The 21,631-nt window shown below is 42.7% G+C and overlaps 1 protein-coding gene and 1 pseudogene across 3 annotated transcripts in view; one reads left to right on the top strand and one right to left on the bottom strand.

Annotated features, from left to right (window-relative positions):
- The window catches only part of rapgef6 (Rap guanine nucleotide exchange factor (GEF) 6), a 78,711-nt gene extending 60,355 nt beyond the window's left edge, over positions 1-18,356 (bottom strand). For 2 of the 3 annotated variants that reach the window (XM_084683540.1, XM_084683539.1), the window contains exons 1-4: positions 17,647-18,353; positions 3,336-3,406; positions 2,476-2,532; positions 2,315-2,398 (exon numbers count right to left, since the gene is read on the bottom strand). In XM_084683540.1, the coding sequence (XP_084539666.1) occupies positions 2,315-2,398; positions 2,476-2,532; positions 3,336-3,406; positions 17,647-17,721 (287 nt within the window). In that variant the 5' untranslated portion in view covers positions 17,722-18,353. Of the gene's footprint in view, positions 1-2,314; positions 2,399-2,475; positions 2,533-3,335; positions 3,407-17,646 lie in introns of all 3 variants that reach the window. The other variant, XM_084683538.1, reaches the window with a different exon arrangement.
- On the top strand, positions 7,366-8,616 carry LOC146245189 (E3 SUMO-protein ligase ZBED1-like; annotated as a pseudogene).
- Positions 18,357-21,631: the final 3,275 nt, after the last annotated feature.

Below are 21,631 nucleotides of genomic sequence, written 5' to 3'. Positions count from 1 at the left end.
CCTCATTCAACAACAACTTCAAAAATACTGCTGTATACTGCTGACAATACTTAACTCTACACTAAGGTTTGAGATATGAGTTGTTGTAGGAGACTAACCAGAGGCTGGTTTGAGATCAGAGAACAGGTTTAACTTGAACAGCTGCAGAGGCCCCAGGTTATAAAGTGTGAAGAGAAAAGGGCCACAAACACACTGACAGACAGACAGACAGACAGACAGGCATACTGACAGACAAATACACACACAACTTGGTACAGAGGTAAAGGAAAACAGAAGTGTGTGTGTGTGTTTTAGATGAGATTGACTTTATTGTCCCAAAGGAAATATGTCTTGGACAAATACAGAAGAACTTATCTGCCGTTAAAATACATATTATATATACATAATATAGTGCATATTGTACACAGGCTGTTACCCATTCACATACACACACAAGAGTACACCTACAGTACTTGCACAGACTGCCAGTGTAGGTGTCTTGAATGACACTGTGGTGTGTGTGTGTGTATACATGTAATCAGTCTGTGCTCTGCTAGTCTATTGGTCAGGCTTAAACACTTCTGTGAGTCAGTGCTGAGTACAGTTATATACAATAACAAAGGCCACAGGCTGCTAGCATTCCTAACTAAGCTAGGGCAAGCTGTGCCACATCCTATTGGACCAAACACTCTGCACTCAAACGGCACCCGGTGAAAGACGTCTAGCGTGAAACAGAGAAGTGAAAATGCATGATGAGCTCAAATTGCTTTCCACTGCTCTAGATAAGCCTTCTACTTTGCTACACTCCTACTTTGAGCTATTTAGTTAAAAGATCAAAATAAAGATACTGAGGGTAAAAAGTTTCTCTCTCGTACAGATAAAACTCTGGGGCAGATAACCTCTGGTTCAGCCATTCATGTTGTACCAACCTATCATCACAATGTATAGGGAATTCCTACATAATCACCAAACAAATCAGTTTCCTGGAAAATACACTCACACACACAGCTCGTGGAGATTTCAAAGCCATCCACACAAACAAAGCCTGCCTTTAACACACCACCAGGATATTCAACACATCCACCACTCCACATCACATGGGTCAACTCCATATATCCATCAACTATATAACTCAACTCCCTATCACCACCACAGATCAACTCGACAAATCACCTCGACAAATCACATGCACATATCAACTTCCACGACAGAAGCACCAGATGTATATGGAGCTGACACTGACCAGAACCAAAACCAGAACTGGGACTCCTCTTCTCTTTCTTGATGGAAACCAGATCCAGCATATCCCCCAGTCCAAGTCTACCAATGTGCTTAATCCAGCGGTGTGTGTGTGCGTGCTCAATCCAGGCCTATCCAGGTTTCTACCTCTGTACAGACGAGGAGAAGTGGTTTGTTCTGACTCTTAGCTCTTTTTAAAGGAGTGTGTTCTCTCCCGCCTTAGTCTGTGTGCCTGCTGGCTCTGGGCTGCTGTGTGTGTTCATTTCCTGCCTGGATGTGCTTCTAGAGCTCTAGCAGCTCAGGAACACATGGCCAGTCACTGTTCTGCAAGGAGTTCCGCATTCCAGGCACACACGTACACACACCCACACACACTCCACCCCCTGACCCATGCCCTCCCCTCCCCCACCCTGTCAGCCTCACTCCCAGCTAACTCCAGGCTGTGACCCCCTGTTGAGCTGCCCCAAACTCTCCTCAGCCTCCCTCCTCGCCCGTCAAACCCCCCACATCACCCTGCTATGTCTGTCCATCAACAACTGATTCGCATAGGAACACACACAGACAGCACACTCTACTCAGCTAGGACACACACACACACACAGCTGCCAACTGCTAGTCAGATCTTGTTGTGCTCCAACCTTCTCTCTGTGTGTGTGTGTGTGTATTGAAGAATGTGTTTTGTCTGTCTTCATTAACAAAGTGACTAAGTTCAGGTGAGTTCTGGATTTTTTAATATCTATTAGTGTTATCTATCTGCAGATTGGGATAGAAAACCAGACCTCTGACAACACAACACTAGACGAGTTTCAATCATGTCTTTCTCTCTCTCTCTCTCTCTCTCTCTCTGCGCTGAAGGCCGGAGGACAGTGTTTGTAGTGAATAGGCAAAAACGAAAATAGCAGACAGCCAATAGCTGTTTGTTATTATAGGCAGGAGCATACTACATCATAGAACTGTGACTGTCATCAGAACACAGTACATTACAGTAGGAACACTAATGAATGGATAAGACTGAATATTGAACAGATGATAAGGTAACAGCTGATCGTGATTAACATAAGCATATAGGAAATTTAATTTCTTCCCGTATACGTACCAACATCGGGCCAGGTACATGTGCTCCTTCACAAACACTGAACCGGTCAGTAGGATGTACCAGCAGGTGGAGATACTCTCAGGGCTGAAACACAGAGGACACAGTTACACACAAACACGTAACACACACACACAAAAACTGTTTCCTGAGCAAGTACTCACTAGAAGAGGACACGGTTAGCTTCATGCCTCTCGTACCTGGCGGAGGTGCACATCAACCTGAAACAACAACAGGACCTAATTCACACGCTGTCAAGAGTTAGCACACACGCTCACAATATATTTTTTTCTTCTCTCAAACACATACATGCAATCGGTACCGGTCCTAGCACATTTGGCACCCTGGGCACGATTTATCAGTGCAAATCTGGGTGCCGTCCCCCAACCCGCCCCCCCAACCACAACATGGACATATGACATGGCGTGGTTGGCGCCCTCTGCTGGCAGTGCCGGAGGGGTTAATTAATGGATGCACTTATGGGAAATTGCCGGCCCCTTCTTCATGCCGCCAGGCGGCTGCCTATGACGCCAATAGGAAGGACCGGCCCTGCATGCAATGAGAGTCAGCTCTATGGTATGTGGAATAGGTGTCACTCACTCACACACACCCACACCATCTTAACAGGTGGTTTGTTTACTTCCCCCTGCTGCATGCCAAGGCCTGCCAGTAAGAATGGGCTGATTCCTAATTCCTCTGAACTGGCTTCCTTCACTCACCTCTGTCCCCATTCCTTCCTCTAGCCAACTAAGTAGGTAGGAAAGGATTCATCTAGCCTAACATGTAGGGTTAGAAATATGATTCAAACATAATGTTCAATGGCTGAGCTGATTCCATGACACATTTTTAGACCAGGGAGTGACAGAGGGAGGAGGCAGGAGAGGTATGGAGGGCTTGAAGAATAGACAGAACAACAAAGAGAGATGGATGGAACAAGGGACTGATGGATGGAGGGACCGGTAGGTGGAAGAAGAGATGGATGGATGATAGAGGGATGGATGAAGAGTTGGAAAGATTTGCTGACCTGAGTTGGTGCTCTCGGAGGTGAGACAGAACATCCATGTGGTAAAGGTGTCCATAGATGATGTGGAGATCCTGGAACACACAACCAAACAGGTTAGGACTGGCGGCGGGGGTGATACGCACATGCTCAGATTGAGGCCAGGGTAGTCTAGTCTACCCAGCAGGTCTGTAGTTTGTTCACCAGAAATGTCAACAAAACAAACATGGCAGGATTAGAAGGGATTAGCACATTAAACAAAAGAGACTGTAGACCAGCATAGCTCAAGTGCTACACACACACCCACACACACACATTCATATCGTTCGTCTCTCTCAGTCTGAGTGGTGTGCTGAGCTATTAAGAGATTAAGCACAGTCTTGGTTAATGTGGAAACAGAACTGCCACCCACAAACATTTTGATTAACAAAGAGGAAGTTCTGTCCATCAACACATGCACTCACAAACACACACACACACGCTCAAAATAGAACACAATCTCAGACAGCTGTTGCTGTGCCTTGCAGGATGATGGCTAGCAAAAGTCATGTGATCTGTTCATAGTAACCATATGGTGGAGCAGGACAGGACACTAAGGGCTTTGAGATGCTGGCCACTATGGCCACAGCTAGCTTTAACAGGTGGAGGGCATGCACAGACACACAAACACACAACAACAACATACCCGACAGAAGACTGTGTGTGTGTGTGAGTGTGAGTGCTTGTGTGCGTAATTGTATGACAATCTCAGTGAGAGTGCAATCGAACCAACTTCTGACCTATCAGAGCACCGACCTTCAGTCAAGCACTCCGAGGAAGCGGGAAACCTTCAAGCTCAAGAAGAAGAGGAAAAGAACGATGGCTACCCGTGACCAGACCCCCACCCCTCTTGAAGCAACGGCCCCGGTGGATGTAGGTGGTATTGCATTTACGGTTAGGTTCCCGACTCTTCCAGTCGTTTTTATTCTATTAACCCCAGTCAACATTTACAAAACTATCTCCCCCAATAGTTTTTGTTAAATTCTTGAACCTGGCTCATACTACTAGCTTTTTCATAGAATAATTTTTCCTGATTCTTGCTAAGTTTGAAACCAATCCGAAATGGGTAAACTAGCATCCCATCTATTTGCCTACGTCAATAAAACGTGCCTGCAAATGTGCTCGCAAATACTAACTGGGCACAAGCACAAAAGTTCACATTGGCCGATAGCCGATTTACATTGAGCTGAATGAGCCATGGATTTATATTGAATGAGCACAGGAAGAAATGGCTTGAGTTGCCTGCCTGCCTTGTAGCAAGTTTAGCAAATCGTTGTCACACATACATGAAATGTTGTTAATATAGTTTATTCCCGTTATTTTAAAACAGATTTGATTTTTCGTAAAAACGTTCATGACATGATGGCAAATATATGTTGACATGTTTGTCTGGAGCAAAGACGAAGATTAATACTTCAACTGTTAACTACAATAGGAAATGATATATATTTAAATAATATTAGTCTTGCCTTCAGAATCTTCTGATGGAAACGTCTTGAGGCCTATATGGTTCTGTGAATATGCCCCTTTCAAAGGCAAATGTTCAATATTTTAGACACAGTTCTCAAGCTTTTATTTATTACATTATTACCAAGTCTTGTTAGATCACGTTATATCCATTAATAGGCATTTGGTTTTGTAGGATGAACATATAAAACACAGGCCACATTTCTACACGGATAAATTGAAGGCAGTGTGAATTTCGTGGCACTTCGTTTGAATTTAAAGTTGACAGTAAGCTTTGGTAAGTCTGCCTTATGGAAGATTTCGGTTACCAAACTAACAAATAAGCTTTTTTTGCCTGGCAAGAACAACGACGGAGCTGTTCATGTTAACAGTTTATTTAATCCTCTGGTTATATTAACTCTATGGCTTGAAGGTTTCCCGCTTCCTCGAAGTGCCTGACTGAAGGTCTGTGCTCAGATAGGTCAGAAGTTGGTTCGATTGCATTGAGGCTCGATTGCTCTACCTGTCCTTGATATCCAGGATGTTAAAAATCTTACATTTTTAAGCTCGAAAATCTTCGGGTCAAAGTTGATAGGCTCGATTTTTTGGGGCTCAAATTTGGCTTTAAATGCTAAATGAGAAGGAAAGAGGTAGCCTGACGTTGTCATACTCATAATTCTAGTCAGAATATGAGTCTGATAACTCTCCGTTGGGCTGTGACTAGGGGCGTGTTTCAACCGAACTCGTAAAACAAATGCCTCCTCGCTCAATTGGATAGACCTACAACCAATCAGAGCAACGTAATATGTTGTTCGTTTAAAAACTCAACCCAAGCGCTCTTTCGTGACGTTGTTGATTACGTTAGTTGATCATCTGTCCATCATCGTATAAAGCCTGCCCTGGCAATTTCATTGGTCCGCACAGATCCTGGTATTATATAGTTGTCCCCAATACGAGCCCCTCCAGACCCAACTTCCCGACCAAATTTTTTGTGGGCGGGGCTAAGATGGGCTGGAAGCCAGGCTAACAAACCCTTTCATTTTGCCGTGAATTTTCTGTGAAAATAATTCCAAACACTATCATCGCAATTTTTTTCTGCATATAGTTCGCCATGCTTATTCTTAAATCTTCACAGATTTCGTTAGATTTCTTGTGTTAACAGTCGGGACACTGGTTGGAAATCTGTTTGTGTGCGGTGTGTCTTTGTAAAATCATGGCACACCACACACTGTTTTTGTCATGTTTGTGGTCACTCACAGTTTGAAAATCTTATAAGGTGAAAAAAAAATCGTTTAGTGTGAGTAATATAATGTAACGTTGACTTATGTCTCGAGAAATAACTAATGTCATTTAAATCAAATCACTGATGCACAAACATACAACGTTTGACAAATAACATGACTAAATTCAATTGAATGGCCTTCCAACCGCCTTTAAACTAAATGAAGAAGAAGGTAATTGCCTCACGCGCTACTTCGCTTCATTTCTAATTTTGTTGCTAGCTACGATGGCGGAACGCACAACGGTCAAAGGCTTGGCAACATTTTATTAAGCCAAAGATAAAGACGAAGCAAAGTGCAATATATGTTCTAAAGTAATTTATTGTAAGAGGGGAGGGGGGGGGGACACACAACTGCGATGACCAAGCACCAGATAAAGATAAAAATGCAGTACCTTCGACTGTCTTTGAGTCGCAACGGTGCCAACTCCAGCTGCCGTTACAGGACAATCCTCTGGTGAGCGCACCCCAACTTCGTAGCAAGTCTCCATCGTTGACAATAATAAGCCAATGTATGGCTCAACAGTGCAACTATTTCCCTCGCATATGCCCCTAAAATTTGATGTGTGCGCGAACTGCAAAAATTATTTAAGCACAGTGTGTGAGTAAAGACTAGCCCCCCCCCCCCCCCCCCTCGCTGCTGATCATTCAAAACATAGTCACAGCGAGCATGGCTCTGTGGGATGCTTAAGCATCGTGTTAAACAAAAACAGAGACAGAATAAAATATGGATAAGATAAGGAAGGTTTGGGTTTGGTTAGCTGGTCATTTAGCTATATCAGGTGCCTTTCGTTGAAACGTGTTCAACTTTTCATAAAGTGGAGGAGCTTGACAATGTCACTTTTCGTCAACCAACCAATCACAGTCTAGTTACTCATCCAGGTTGTGGATAGTACATCTGTAGTGGACAGATTTAGATTTAGCCAGAGTCAGGATCAATTGTGCCTATATATGCTCCTTTTAGCCAGCCTCCTCCTGAGAGCAACGCGTTCCCCTTGTTCTATTTTACATCTGTTTTACTTAAGTTATTGTGTTATTCAGTAATTTTGTTTACATAAAGTGTAGCGTGGGTTGTGTGCTGCTATATGTTTAACATTTGCCAAATTCATTCATTTAGATGGTGGTCAGCTCAAGTCCACAGCTCCACCCCCCTTACACCAAACTCCCTTCACCCTGGCAGCAAGGAGGATGCCATCAGATAAAGTGGAGGAGTGTCACAGGGCTGTCACAAAGTTTAAAGTGAAAGGGTTGCATTATATTGCAACAGTTGAAACACCATGGTTTAGGGAGATGACCAAGGCCCTTAATCCACATTACACCCCTCCCTGCAAGACGGTTCTGTCCAACACCCTCATCCCTGTGTGGTATGAGGGGGAGAGGCAGAATGTTATAACAGAGCTGGCAAATGTGGGCAAGGTAGCCATCACAAGTGATGGGTGGACTAGCTTAGCGCAGGACCACTACATAACAGTAACGGCCCATTACAGCAGCCAAGGCAAACTTCACCAAAAGGTCTTGCGGACCAAAGCTGTCTTCCAGGCACAGACGGGGGAAACAGTGGCAGTGGAGATTGGTGAGGTGAGTTTGGCATTGTGCACAAGATGGTTGTGATGACTGTGGACAATGCGTCCAACATGGATGTTGCTGCAAAGAGGCTAAACATCCTCAAACTTGGATGCTTTGCCCACCCCCTCAACTTGGCAGGGCAAAAAGTCTACAGCATTGCCACAGTGACCCGGTAGGCAGCAAAATTAAGAGTGGTCGTCGTATGGATGAAGCGGTCTACAATGTCCAATGACTGTGCTGAAAGAGAAGCAGCTCCTCCTCAAACTTCCTCAGCACACCATGCTACTGGACGTCAAAACCAGGTGGAACTCTCTGTTTCTGATGGAACAGTATTCGTCTCTACAAGCTGCAGTGTTGGATACACGGCTGAGAAAGCCAATGCAGAGGGACAAGCTGGATAGGATCATAGATGGTGACTTCACCAAAGCAGAGGAGTTCATCAAGGCCATGAAGGTCCTGTACACCTCTAAACTGTGTGTATCGAGCGAGAAAAGCCCCACCTGCAGTCAGATCCTTCCGATACTCGAGAAACTGAAAGACCACTTCACAGTTCAGGAAGAAGACTCTCTTTTTGTGTCTGGCATTAAACAGAAGGTTTGGGCTGACCTCTCTGGACGTTAACAGAAAGACACCATCCAGGAGTTCCTGGAAGAGATGACTGCGATGGACCCGAGGTTCAAAGCCAACAGTGACAGGGACTCCACCTGGGACCGTTTGCAGGGGGCAGCTATAGCAGCCAATGCTACAGAAGCGGAGGAGGTCCCACTCCCAGACCTCAAGGACAGTGACACAACCCAGGAGTATGATAATGATGACACACTGATCTCAGAGGAAGAAGAAGAGAATCCTCCAGTTACAGTCACTTCACTACAGCCTAAGACCGCTTTGGAGGAGCTGTTTTCATACATCTCGCCTTGGGCACCGAATGTGCTAGGACCGGCACTGGCTATACGTTATGTTGAAATCGGAAATTAAAGACTCTATTGTCTCGTATTTCTTTCCACCAAATAGAAAAGTATCGATAGTGGTATCGATAGACTCAAATCGTTAAGCAGTCTCGAAAATGATATATCGATACAAATTTACGATACCCATCCCTACTGGTAAGCAAAGGATAGGTTCAAAACCAGTCAGATGCATAGTTTTTAATTTTTTATTCTGACAAAAGGTTTCTAGTCTTCCGGTAAATCCTCCGGTTGTAAAACATAGCAATGCGTGTTTATTTGAGCCCATCACAACACTCCAATCATCTGTTTAGCGAGACTGTGTAAACCACTGCAAAACAAGTCAGGTTCACCACAGTAGCTAGCTACTTGTAGTCTATGCATGGAAGTGTCAGATTCACAACCGAGTAATCTCTATTGAAGTGCTGGCAGCTATATTTATTATTGTTGTTGTAGGGGTTAACAGCTTACTGAATGCTTGTCGCATCCTTTTTCTCTCTCTATCCAGATTAGAGTTCAGGCAGGTGATTTAGTCTCTGAAAGTTAGCAAACCAAGGTTGGTCTTCTTCGTCTTCCATGGATACTGCGTATAACTAACCTAGCGTTGCGGGCTTGTGGGATGCCCGAATTACAGCAATATGGGTATTTTGTTGTTGTTGCTATTTCTGCTAGAAGGCTTAGGCGGTATGAGAAAAACCTTAGGCGGGCCGCCTTAGCCTTTTCACTGCAGGAAGAGCCCTGCAGAGTAGACAGGAAGTCCTAGCGTGTCAGCCTGCTTGAGGTCCCCACTTGCTGGCCCGCCCAGTTACACAAACTAAATGCACAATCAAATTGGGCTGCTTTAATATGTGCACCAGAGGCATGTTCCATAAAGCGAGTTTACCGAATAAGCCAGACTTATGTCAGTTAGTCGGACTCATTTGTAGTTCATTCGGTTCCATAAAGCTAGCTCAACGTAGTTCGAACTCGGTTACTATGGCAACTTAGACTGCGAAACTAGTCTGGTCAGGGTCAGACTACCTGTCAGGCTTAGCGTGACTTGGTGCTTAAGCGTACGTTCCTGTAACACTGACCCTAATGGGAAAACGATTATTTACCACTTATATTCTAATTTTCTTATTCTCATCAGTTCAATATGTTCAACATTGACATAAAATAAACTTAAATAGCATATAGCTACATTTAGCCTAATGCATTAAACAATGATGAATAATGCTTTGATAGGCTACACACTATAGCCGTTAAATGTATGGATGTTAGTTTGTGATTTCAAATGTTTAGGCATCAGGCATAGGCCTATATCTCAATCTAAATTATCCGAGTTTAACTATCATAGCAATATAATTGTTAACAGTAGCCTACAATTGCAAAACGAACGATCCACCCTCCGTTTCCCCGACACAAAAACCATGTACTGGATATTTACATTTACAGTCATATTGATTAATAGTAGGCTATTTATTTTAAACAATGTCAAAGAAGTCGATTAAGATGAGTTTCAAGGGTGTTTTTTAATCAACGAAGTAAAGGTCTAAAAAGGTCCTCCTACGTAGTTTATCGTTCACGACGTCAATCATGGCGTGTCATTTTTTTTGGATTGAAGCGGTGGAAGAGGGAGCTGTCATTGTACACGATTTAAAGGGAACGTTCTTTCTGGAAGAAGTCACGTGGCCGTGTGCATTGCATTTGCCGTGGTGGATTGTATAATCCATGTTTTACCTCTCGGGCTGTTTAAGAATTGGGTGCACGCGCAATTAGCTTGACTACTTAAATCTGACTTGAATAAGTAGGATTGAGTGAGCTGAAATTGGCCTTTATGGAACCGTTTTAGCCCCGCTTGACTAATTAAACTTATTCAAGTCTGGCTTAGGACTTTAGGTCTAGCTTTTTTGAGCGGCCTTTATGGAACAGGCCCCTGGAATGCATGATAATTACATGTGCATGTTTATGTGTTTGTGGGTTTGAATGTGTATCTGGGTTTGTGTGTATGTGTGCATGTTTGAATGTATCTTTCTGTGTGTGTATATGTTTGAATGTGCCTCTGTGTTTGTGAGTTTCAAGGACCGGCTTTTATTTTGCAGCACTAATCCAAGAGGGGGGCCTTGCTCCCACCCGTCAATGCTGCTGACCTCTGACCTTCCACCTCCAGGGGTGGCACAGCCCGGCCTGACCCCCCAGCTGGCTCTGTGAGTGTGTGAGAGAGAGAGAGAGAGAGCCTGCATGAGTGTGAAAGTGCTGCGGGAAACCCTGGTGTGTGTGTGTGAGCAACGTGACAAGTACCATGTTGCCACCACAGTCTGGCTAGACTGCTCGTATGACCCAGTAGCTAAAACGCTAACGCACACGCCCACACACACGCAGTACAGAGCGGGGGTTCTTACAGAGAGAGCATTGTGAAGACGACTACAACACTGCTATTGACTGCAAAACCAACATTCTGGTACCTCAGTCTATCTACACTCAAAACGGTGTGTGTGTGTTCTATCAAACCTCTGTGTCAACAGCATTAAATAACACTTCTAAAAGCCTGTCTCTCTCGCTCACACAGACACACCACAGCCATTCATTTCTGTCTTTCAGATGTAGACAGCAGGGTCTTTATAGCTCCCTTCCAAACACACACACAGACACAAATATATGCACATACACTGCTATGCTGTACTGTAGGGGTGTAAATGAAGCTGGGAGTTAACCCAGGGAACATACAGTCAGAAAATGGTTTACTGGCTGGTGGTCACAACAACCTGTGACAGACTGCTGTCTGGCTGACCGGCCAAGGCTCGACTATGACCCATTTTTTTTAGACCATGCATGACCATGCTACTTGCCAGTGCTGGTCCTTGGTAAAGGCGACATAGGCAGTCGCCTAGGGTGGCATGAAGAGGGGGGCAGCAATTTCCCAAGTGCATCCAATTCAATAACCCTCCCGCTGTCCTTGATTTTCAAACGTACTTCCAGCAGAGGGCGCCAACCGCGGCACGTCATATGTCCGTGTTGTGGTTGGCGCCCTCTGCTGGCACACATTGGTTGTGCCGTTGACTTGGTGGTGGTGGTGGGGGGGGGGGGTAGGCTAGGGCCGGCATTGCTACTCGCACATGTTGTAAAACTAGGAGGGAGCGAGTCTGCCAGAGTTGGCCAACGTGTGTGTGGGGGGAGGGTCTGCTGTGTAGGTAACGTCATCTACACTTGTGTGTCTTGCTCGGGTGCCTCACAAACGGAGTGATTGACGGCTAATATTAACCAATCTGCATTAAAGTGAAGAATCTAAAGATGTAGCCACGCCCACCTCAATTACCGTTGTTAGTCCGTCAACTATAAACTGCTGTTCAAGTAGCATACTGTACCGGTCAGTGTAAGTGATTATTTTTGGAGTAACCTCCAGATCGAGGGGAAATGGATTGCAATATCCAGTGGATATATTAAGAATATTCAAATCAACAAGGAAGGGGACATATTAATAATTAAAGCAAAGCATATACTACACTACAGTTCAGTAGTAGTAGTAGAGGGTAATGTTTAAACTGCTTCAATGATTAAAGCAAATCAATGCCAAAATTACATTGTGTCCTTGGAATGTCCCTGTACTTACTGTAAGTCGCTCTGGATAAGAGAGTCTGCTAAATGACTAAATGTAATGTCTCATTATATAATATGATTCAGAATTAAAGTAGGCAATGTCAAGTTTCCAGCACATACCCACTTACTAGAGCTAAAATACGTACTGTTGGAGTGTAGCTGGCTAGTAGTCTGTTGTCATGTTCTAGCTAACGCTATGTTAGATGTGAGATAATATTTGCAAAACTGGATTTTAAATTATTACTTACTCGTATGATTAACTACTAGGGCTGTTCCCACTTAGTCGACTATGCGTTTTTCTGGTCGATATGCTCTTGGTTGAATAAGATGTTTTAGTCGAGCTGCCGTATGGCAGTGTGAGATCTGATTCCCGTTTGTGTCATCATTGCGGAATTATCGAAATGTTCTACAGACTTTGTAGATTATATTATTTAAGACAAATAAAGCAACTAAAAAATATATAATTTATAAGAAAAGATGTTACTGTTTTCCCTTTCGTTAATCTGCGCTTTGTTTTGGTTTGGCACGAGGCACAAGCACAATTGGCAGCCAAACTACAAACTCTGCCATACTTGGTCGGATTAGTCAAAATGGCAAAGAAATCTGTGGTATGGCAGCATTTCATTAAAGTACATTTACAAGTACCAGGTGACTCGAAAAACGTTGAATGCAAACTGCCAACAACGGTTCATTTTCCATAGTTCACCGTTGAATATTGGGGACAACTACAGAAAACCCAGAATCGGGACGGACCAATGAAATTGCCAGGGCGGGCTTTATACGATGATGGACAGATGATCAACAGTAACGTAATCAACAACGTCACGAAAGAGCCCTTGGGTTGAATTCGTTTTCAACAAACAACATATTACGTTGCTCTGATTGGTTGTAGGTCTATCCAATTGAGCGTAGAGGCATTTGTTTTACGAGTTCGGTTGAAACACGCTCCGTACTCAAAGGGTTAGGGAGAGTTTTCAGACTCGTATTCTGACTAGAATTATGAGTATGACAACGTCAGGCTAGATGTATCCTACTACCTGAAAAACGTAAGTTGGCCTAGCCCTACTTCGCTCATGCTAACGCGCTGGGTTGAAAAATGAATATGACTATTATAAGAATCACATTCAAATTGAATGATATAATCTTCTCCAGCCAAGACAACAAAATCTTTCTCTTATGACCATTCATTTGAATAAAGCAGTCTTTATTGGCCTTCCAAAAAGCAGTGGCTGTCCGTGACTGTTTTCGTTCAAATGCGGGTCTCAGAGTAACGTTGCACAACTGACTATTTTCCGATAGACAAAAACCATGACAAACGCTATAGTATGGCTTCAAAATTTACAATTAGGAGGCTAACAAGTAACACTAGCAGGTAGTAGCGTTGCTACGAGGATTATGCTAGGTTGCTAGGTAACGGAAGCTAACTGAAGCTAGGTAGCTTCCGTTTTGGAAAAATAACTGGTGGAAGCGTCGGAAATATTTAGAACTCACGCATCTAAAGGTTAAAGAATCATTTCTTACCACTGGCGGCTTGAAATGCCTAACGTTTTGAAACGTCTCTGATATCTGACTCGCAGATATGATGTCATCTGATCGCCCATGTTTGATCATCTGTTTTGAGAACGCCGATCAAAACCAATAATGGGAATATCGGCCGATATGGATCGGCGCCAATCAGATCGGAGCATTGCTAATACCGAGATACCGTGGTATTTTTTCTCAAGGTTATCATACCGTCAAAATATGATACTAGCCCATGCCTAACTCCAACAAATCATCCTTCCTTCCACTGATGTAGTTTTATGTGCTTATGTACACAACAGCCACCAGCGCTATCATCTCAAAGCAGGGGACTCTGAAAAGAAAAGAAAGGTAGGAAGTACAGATTACAGAAGGAGAGAGAGGGCCAGAAAATAAGAGAGAGCAGGAGAGTAGGAGGCACAGAAGTTGCGCGCACACACACACACCTCATGCCAAATTTGCAAGGTAATAAACAGTCTTTTAATCAAGCCATGTATCAGACTGATAGTCTAGCTCTACTGTATCACAGAATAGCACAGACAAGCACACACACAGACTTTCTGGCTGGTCTGCATTCTTTACTAAACATGGTTTAAACCAGGAGGCCCCTCATCAGGAATGGGCGCACACAGTCCAACAATCAGATGCAAACTGATTGGCCCAGACTCAGTTTAGGGGTCTAAATCCTCACATCATCTGTCAGGGTAGGAATGCTACACTCAGGTACTTACACACACGTACACACTCGCACACGCACAAAAAAAACCTGTTGAGGCTAGGGTTGGGACTATGGGTTCAACCCTGCACATCTTACCACTTCACTCCTCATCTGGTTTAAATACATGCCCTCCCACACCATCTCCACCCTAACAACCCTTCATCCCCATTCTCTCCTTCTCCCAACCACCCCCCTCTCTCCCTCAAACTCCTCCTTTTCCCATACAAAATGAGTTTTGCTTGATGTGAAACCTTGAGGATTGTATTAGTGACAAGGACAGCTACTCTGCATTCAGCCCTACAACGCATGTCAGGCCTAGGTTGTGTTTACTCTCTGTCTATTCACCCCGCCCCCCCCCCCCCCTACATTTCTATTTATAAATTATTTTCTCATTCTCACTTGTTGTCTCTACTTCTCTCTCTGTAGATATTTATTTTTCTGCAACTTACTTTTTTCCCCTCTTTCTGTCAACCTCTCTTCCCTTCCTCCTTTCTCCATACAATCAGATGAAGGCTGTGCAAGGGAGAAATTCCCATAGCATGGTGAGATGGAAACCCCCCCACAGAAACACACACACACAATTCTCATGTGGCTGTGAGAGGAGAAAATGTGTTTTGATCCTGTTCTAGCACCTTAGAATTGTCTAGTTCACTCTGTGGTTCAAAAACGACAACACTGTCTTAGAAACCTATCAACCAATCACACTGGTCTGTCACTTACATTTTAATAAACCACACAACAGCGGACACTAGGGCGATATGGGTAAAAAATTATGACGATAGATATTTATATTTCCATTTGATAACGATAATTATGACGATAGACCACAGATCCGTAGTAGTAGCAAAATAAGTCTCTTCCTCAACTTTTTCCCTACACTAGACATACAGTTTAGGCAGCGTGGTGTGAGAGAAATGTTTGCGGCCAGGGAGCACGTACCTGGGGTCAAGTAACTTAAGCTTTTTAAAAACTTGTTTTTTATCAGTACCTTGGCACAAACTCACACTTTCTGCATGTTCCAACGAGTGATTTTGCTTCAGGTGGTAAAAAAGGTTTGTCGTATTACCAGACTTGGTAGCCACCTGTTTGTTTACTACACAATTTGCACTTAACAATGCTCTGCTCTTTGTCGGATTTCAAAAAGCCAAACCCCTTCCAAATAACTGAAGAAGACAAACCCTTTTTATCAATAATTTCTTTATTTGAAGTTGCTCCCTTGCCATGGCTATCGCTACCACTGTTTTCAGCAATAAGACTCATTTTCGGCGGTTAACATTAGCTACTCTATTTGAGGTGCTCAGTCAGTATATTTTAGTGAGCGTACCTAGGCTACCATTTCACACAAATTAAAAATGGACTGCTGTTCCTAATTATTTTCTGTCGACATTATTGAAAATGAATTCATGTTACGATATCTTTACTGAGGGAAGTCATTACTTCGATAAATCGATTTAAAAAAAAACTCTCTCACTCTCTCTCACACACACACCTTGTTTTCTTTCTTCCCATCTTCACATAACCACTTGTGATATAACCTACATCTCTCAGCTCTACCAGTCTGTACACGACAGCACAACGCCTTCAACCACAGGTGTCCGCTTCACATACTTTCTGCCTGTTCCCCAGCTCAGAAATTCAAAGTACAGCTAAAGGGACATTCTGCTGATATTTGACTGTACCAAGTGTGCAGGCTTGCTTGGCTATATTATACACACAAAAGAGAATCAAGGGGGGGGGGGGGGTGGGGGGGGGGGGGCAGGGGCTGGGGCTGGGGTTTCTCGAGTCTTTATACTTAGGTCTCAGGATCCCTCGGACACTTTATGATAACAACTATGTTCAATTCAATATATTTGATCAAGAGGGACAGTGTACATTTATGAACACTAAAATGTAAATGCACCCAATTGTAGCCAAAAGGCTAGTTTCCGTCGGCAGTCCCCCATGTTGTGTGTGTGTGTGTGTGTGTGTGTGTGTGTTTATGTAAACAAACTAGCACTTCCACTGGTTCATCAGAGATGTGACCACACTGCCTTGGAAAACCTGCTGCATGACCTTATTGAGGTTGGAGGTTTGTCATGTAAAAGGGCAGGAGTTGCCTCTCGATATATTCTAGAAGGTTGGCTTGATCTAGGAGCCTGGCTTGTATTTTCTGGAACATTGTGTAGATTACTGAACTTAAAGTCCCTAAAGTGATGAAATAAATGTCATTTTCTTATTACGTAACTTCATTACAGAACCATAAAAATCAATTTCCCTATTCAGAGCTGCCATGTTTGTTTGCCATACCAGCAACCAGGCAGCTACACAAAGTTGAAACAGTTTGTTGTGGTTCAATAAAAAACCTCACTCATGCTGTTTTCTATGACAACAACCAGCTGGATCAAATATGCTCAATAGAAGTTGTAGACGTGAGCTGTAAGTGAGGCGGTGACATTCTATTGTATGTTGAAAAGTGCTGACATCTCTTTTAACAGGTGAAGTAGCAATGGGGGTTCTAACAGAACGCAGTCCAATGGGGGGGGGGGGGGGGATAGAAGTAAGAATAGAAACCGCTGGGCAGTGAAGTGAGTTGGTTCAGTTTCTGCTGAGGTTAACAGTAACATTTAGCTCAGCTGACCATACTCCAGATGACAGTTTGTCACTGAGAGGACAGGGGTAGATTTCTCAAGAACTACAGACAAAAAGTGACATTGATGGGTGGAAGTGGGTTGTTTGTGTGTGTGTGTGAGAGTGAGTGAGTGAGAGCAAGGAAATGTCCTAATGAAACACTGGTTACAGAGAAAAAATTGATCGGAGCCGACAAAGGCCTAGGTTAGGTGACATCTAGCACTGCATAGGGTTCCACCGTACAGTATACAGTACCACGTACATCACTTACATGGACACGGTTGTTTTTACTGTGAGGAAAGTTTGAACGATCGTTCCATATACTAGCACGAGACACTCGTAGCTTTACAAACGTTACTGTATAATAAAGTGGTTTTGTGACAGCCAGGCATAAATATTTCTGACATTGCATTCTTAAGTTTAAGGCGTAGTTATCTTATTACCATGAAACAATAGTTCCCCGTTCATTCATTACTTTCGCTTTGCTTCCTGTAAATCAGAATTTCAACTCGCTAGTTAGGAGAGGGCGGGCGGGCGCGTAGGCTTCTACTGGCTAGCTAGCTTAGCGTAGGAGTTTTCCCTACCACTGTTTAGAACAGGCAAACTAGCTGGAAACTTCGTTGTGTTCAAGTGGTTTACCTCCGTTGTCCTTAGTGCTGGCGGTTTCTTCAAAGCTTGTTTGAAGGAGTTCTCCATGGATCCAGTCATGATCATAACTTCACACCCGAGTAAAATCCATAAAAATAAAAGCCCCCTCTTAATTTCCCCGGCAGATCCCGTTGAACTCCCAGTCTTTTTGCTATTTTCCTTGTCCGAGTACTGAGCGCTAAATTCAAGAAAAAATGACGGCGTCTTGGAGAGAAAAAAAAGAATGAACTTTTATAATGTATCCGATTGAAGAAAAATGAGCAACCACACGTCAACCGCACGCACCTATCAAGTTAAAATAGTGAAAGTAGTACATCTTTCGCATCAGGCTATCCATTTAATATGATTAAAAAATCCATTCAGGATGGAAGTTGACTTCATCTGTCCCAAATTGTCAGCGCCACAGCATCCGAATACGGAATCGCAGTGAAAGTGACAGCTTCAATAACGTCACTTCTCCCAGCGGTAGCCTAAGTCAGAGATCTGTAAAATGGTCGTTAGTATTTATTTTGCAGCGAACGATTTGTTAATTTTGGCAGTAAACTGCACAAGCTATGCTAACTTCCACGAGAAGCTATCAACTTTTCTGATTTGTTCTCTTGCAGCAACAGCTTAACGTTAGGGATACTTGATTTTGCTGCACTGGGTAATACCGCACGTCATGGTGCGGAGCTGACCAGTGACGCCGGTTTTTCGTTGTGCGGCGTGGGAACCGTAAACAACTTTCAATTCCTCCCAATTTCCAGCTTTAAACTGTTTTGTCAACGTTAAAAATTGTCCTTGACATTCTTTAACATGTAGGGCTAATGCCCATTTATGACGGGTCTTGGTGAAAAAGGGGATTCAAATCTACAATTGAAAATATTCTGTTTTTTGTATTTGTAGGCTATAGCTTCCAATAATATAGTTATTACATGACTACAAAATATTTTAGTTTTGGGTCACGGTCCCTCACCGCCAGGGCCGGATTAACAATTTTCTGTGCCCTGGGCAACAAGGCTCAAGGGCCTTTATTTGAGCGCTACATTGTTTTTGAGGTTTATGTAACATTAAACATTTTACAAGCCGTTTTTCAATTGGTAAAATCTTGACTTCAGAAGGTGATGTCTTTTTGTCTCTTAAGTGTTCGGCCCCACGTAGGTTACCTCGCGTTTCTTAGCCTGATTTAGCCAAGGATCTCTCCACCTTTATTAGGCTAATACTCATTTTAAAACTATTTGATAAATTGAATATAAAAGCATCATAGAATGTAAATTCACAGCTAGCTGGCGTCAGTTACTTGTAAAATGCATAGATAATTTTTTACAGTAAAATCTCAATTTAGCTTGCACCTAAATTAAAACACATTTGAGTGTGGCAACATTACAGTAGCAATAACGTAGGCTACGTCATCTGTATGCAGGCTAACCAAATTAGCAGCACGTTTCCCGTATTTAACAATGATTAAAAAGTGATGCACGGGCACCATCTCGCAGACTCTTTATTTCTTTTCTTTTTTCTTCCCCTGACTCCTGTCATCTTTTTAAGACCATTTTAGAAAAGTTGACCTAGCCTACTATTAAAGTTCGTCAGGCCACTGAGATAGGGAAGGGCCCCACAGCGAGGTTGGGAAGTCGAGTGTGTATTTCTTTTTTTTGTTTTTTTGGGGGCACCATCGTAACTTTTTTTGAGCATTTTAATAGGCTATATGCCTATATGTCTCTTGTTCCGCCTGTTTTGTAATATACATGCCTAATATTTTGTATACTAAAATAATATTGGCATAGTAGGCCTATTATATGATGATTTTTCAGTTGGCTATTTTTTGGTGCCGCCTCAGGATTTGGTGCCCTACGCACAGTGCGTAGTGAGCGTTATGGAAGCGGCGGCACTGGCTACTAAACTACACAAACACCGTTTTTGACGTGAATTAACATACACATTTTGATCGAAAGCGTTGCAATAAAGCACTCAAATTAAGGAAAATTAGGACTGCGTTCATAACGTGATATTACATTTTAGTTGACATTGTCCAGGGCCCCTTAGATGTCATGTGCCCCTGGGCAAGTGCCCACTTGCCCTATGGTTAATCTGGCCTTGCCTTGTAACCACAGTGTGCTTAAATGCTTATCACATATATCTGCCAAAATGAATTATTGGGGGAGGTTAGGATCAGCGCAAATACTCATTACACCACAGAACGTTGCTCCGGTTTAAGGGGCACCAGTAACCACATTAGATTCTCATCTAGATATAGATTCCTTTCATATCCTACCACCTTTGACAACTTGTACTTCTACAATGCATCCTAAATCTTGCTCTTTTAAACTGGCTTTGTATCTTTCTCCTGCTAATCCTCATTCTGACAGTCCTCTAAGGGAATGTTTTTCACTATTGCTCAAATCTCTGCCTTGGCAGTTCAGAGGTTAAGATGAAACACCTGTCCTGTCCTTGAGGCATGTTGAGGGTTGTCTGTCGACATTCAGTAAGACAGGTTTTGGCGTTCCCCCACCCTCCCCACCAGACAAGCTCAGCTCACCAATGACACAGTTTATTGCACAACATTCCCATAAAATTGGGAAAGTATAATTCAAAAAGGAAACAAAGTCATATTGAAAGAACATGTAGGTGTACAAATAAAACTGAAAATAAACAGTATGTACAATTTTACATAAAACTGTTACACGCCTTACTAAATAATTTATTTGTAACAGGTATAAAGGAAGAAAAAGTAGATATAAAGTCATACCCTAGAAAGAAATAATCAGGGTTAAAAATAAATAAAGTGAATGTGATGGGTAGCACATAACCTGCAGTAGCCTAGCATCTTACACACACAGTGAAGCATGTCATCATAATCATTTTAACCAGCAAAATATATTCTCTTTGCCTAAAGCCCCTGTTTTGTTCCATGCCATTAAGACTCCATTGCACAGGTGCTGTCTTCAGATAGTGTTGCTTTCAATCAAATACAACAACATGATTGACAGTGACATAGCCTTTTGTTTTCCACATCTCTGTAATAAACAGTAAGCTGGTACATTTTCACCAACATATTCCCCACAAACTATCCTTTCAAAGCATGCGGTACAGCGGTAAACATTGAATGTTGGAGGCAAAGCAATAAAACTGGAGAAAAAAATAGAAAATACTAACGATCCTACTCAATTTCCAACCGTTTAGATGATCTTGTGCATCTCGACCATCCCAATCCCATGTTCGAGAGTCAAATTCTATCCCTTTATCAATAGAGATCACAGCATTGCGTTAACAGAGTTTACTAGAACATTCCTCACATTTCAGAGAGAGCGTAAAAACATTTCCCTCCAACATTCCAAACGGGCAGCTATAAAATATTTCCCTTAGGCGTTTTCATCAGGGCAGCTATAAAAAGCACAGTTGTTGAGTATCAGTTGCCTGGAGAGGATCTGAGGTAGGCCTGTACCTGTGATAGAGTGTGTTCACGACCAACTTCTAGCATTGGAAACGTTATAAAAATTCAATTTATCTTTAACAACTGAGATATGATAATAACAATAATAATTATAAATGTTTTTTGTATTGCACTTTATACTATTATACTTTTAAGCAATCTCAAAGTGCTTCAGAGCATATAATAATGCAAATTAAAAGAATCAAAGTTAATAATTAAAATTTAAAAAGATCAAGGTCAATAAATAGACTGTCTGTATATGATGTATACAGACAATCTTTAGGGCTGTACTCACAATAGAGTCCACCTCCCAACACGATAAAGGTGGTCGAGATTTTCAGGGCAGGTATACTTGTAAACAAACAGGAAATCGAACACATACAAATAATTGGCATAAGGGTGAGCTTGATAGTATCTCTGGATGACACTGACTACAAGTGGAAAGTATTAGAGGCCTCTGCCTATCGATTCCGTGTAATGACAGGTCAGCGTTTGCTTCCTATAAACTAGCTAATGATTGTACAGAAAAGTAGTCCATTTAAACCGTATTAGTTTCAATGTGAT

Source organism: Hypomesus nipponensis, chromosome 20 (genome assembly GCF_054491055.1).
Source record: "Hypomesus nipponensis isolate SF chromosome 20, ASM5449105v1, whole genome shotgun sequence".
Taxonomy (NCBI): Eukaryota; Metazoa; Chordata; class Actinopteri; order Osmeriformes; family Osmeridae; genus Hypomesus; species Hypomesus nipponensis.
This window is presented reverse-complemented; position numbering and strand designations above follow the sequence as displayed.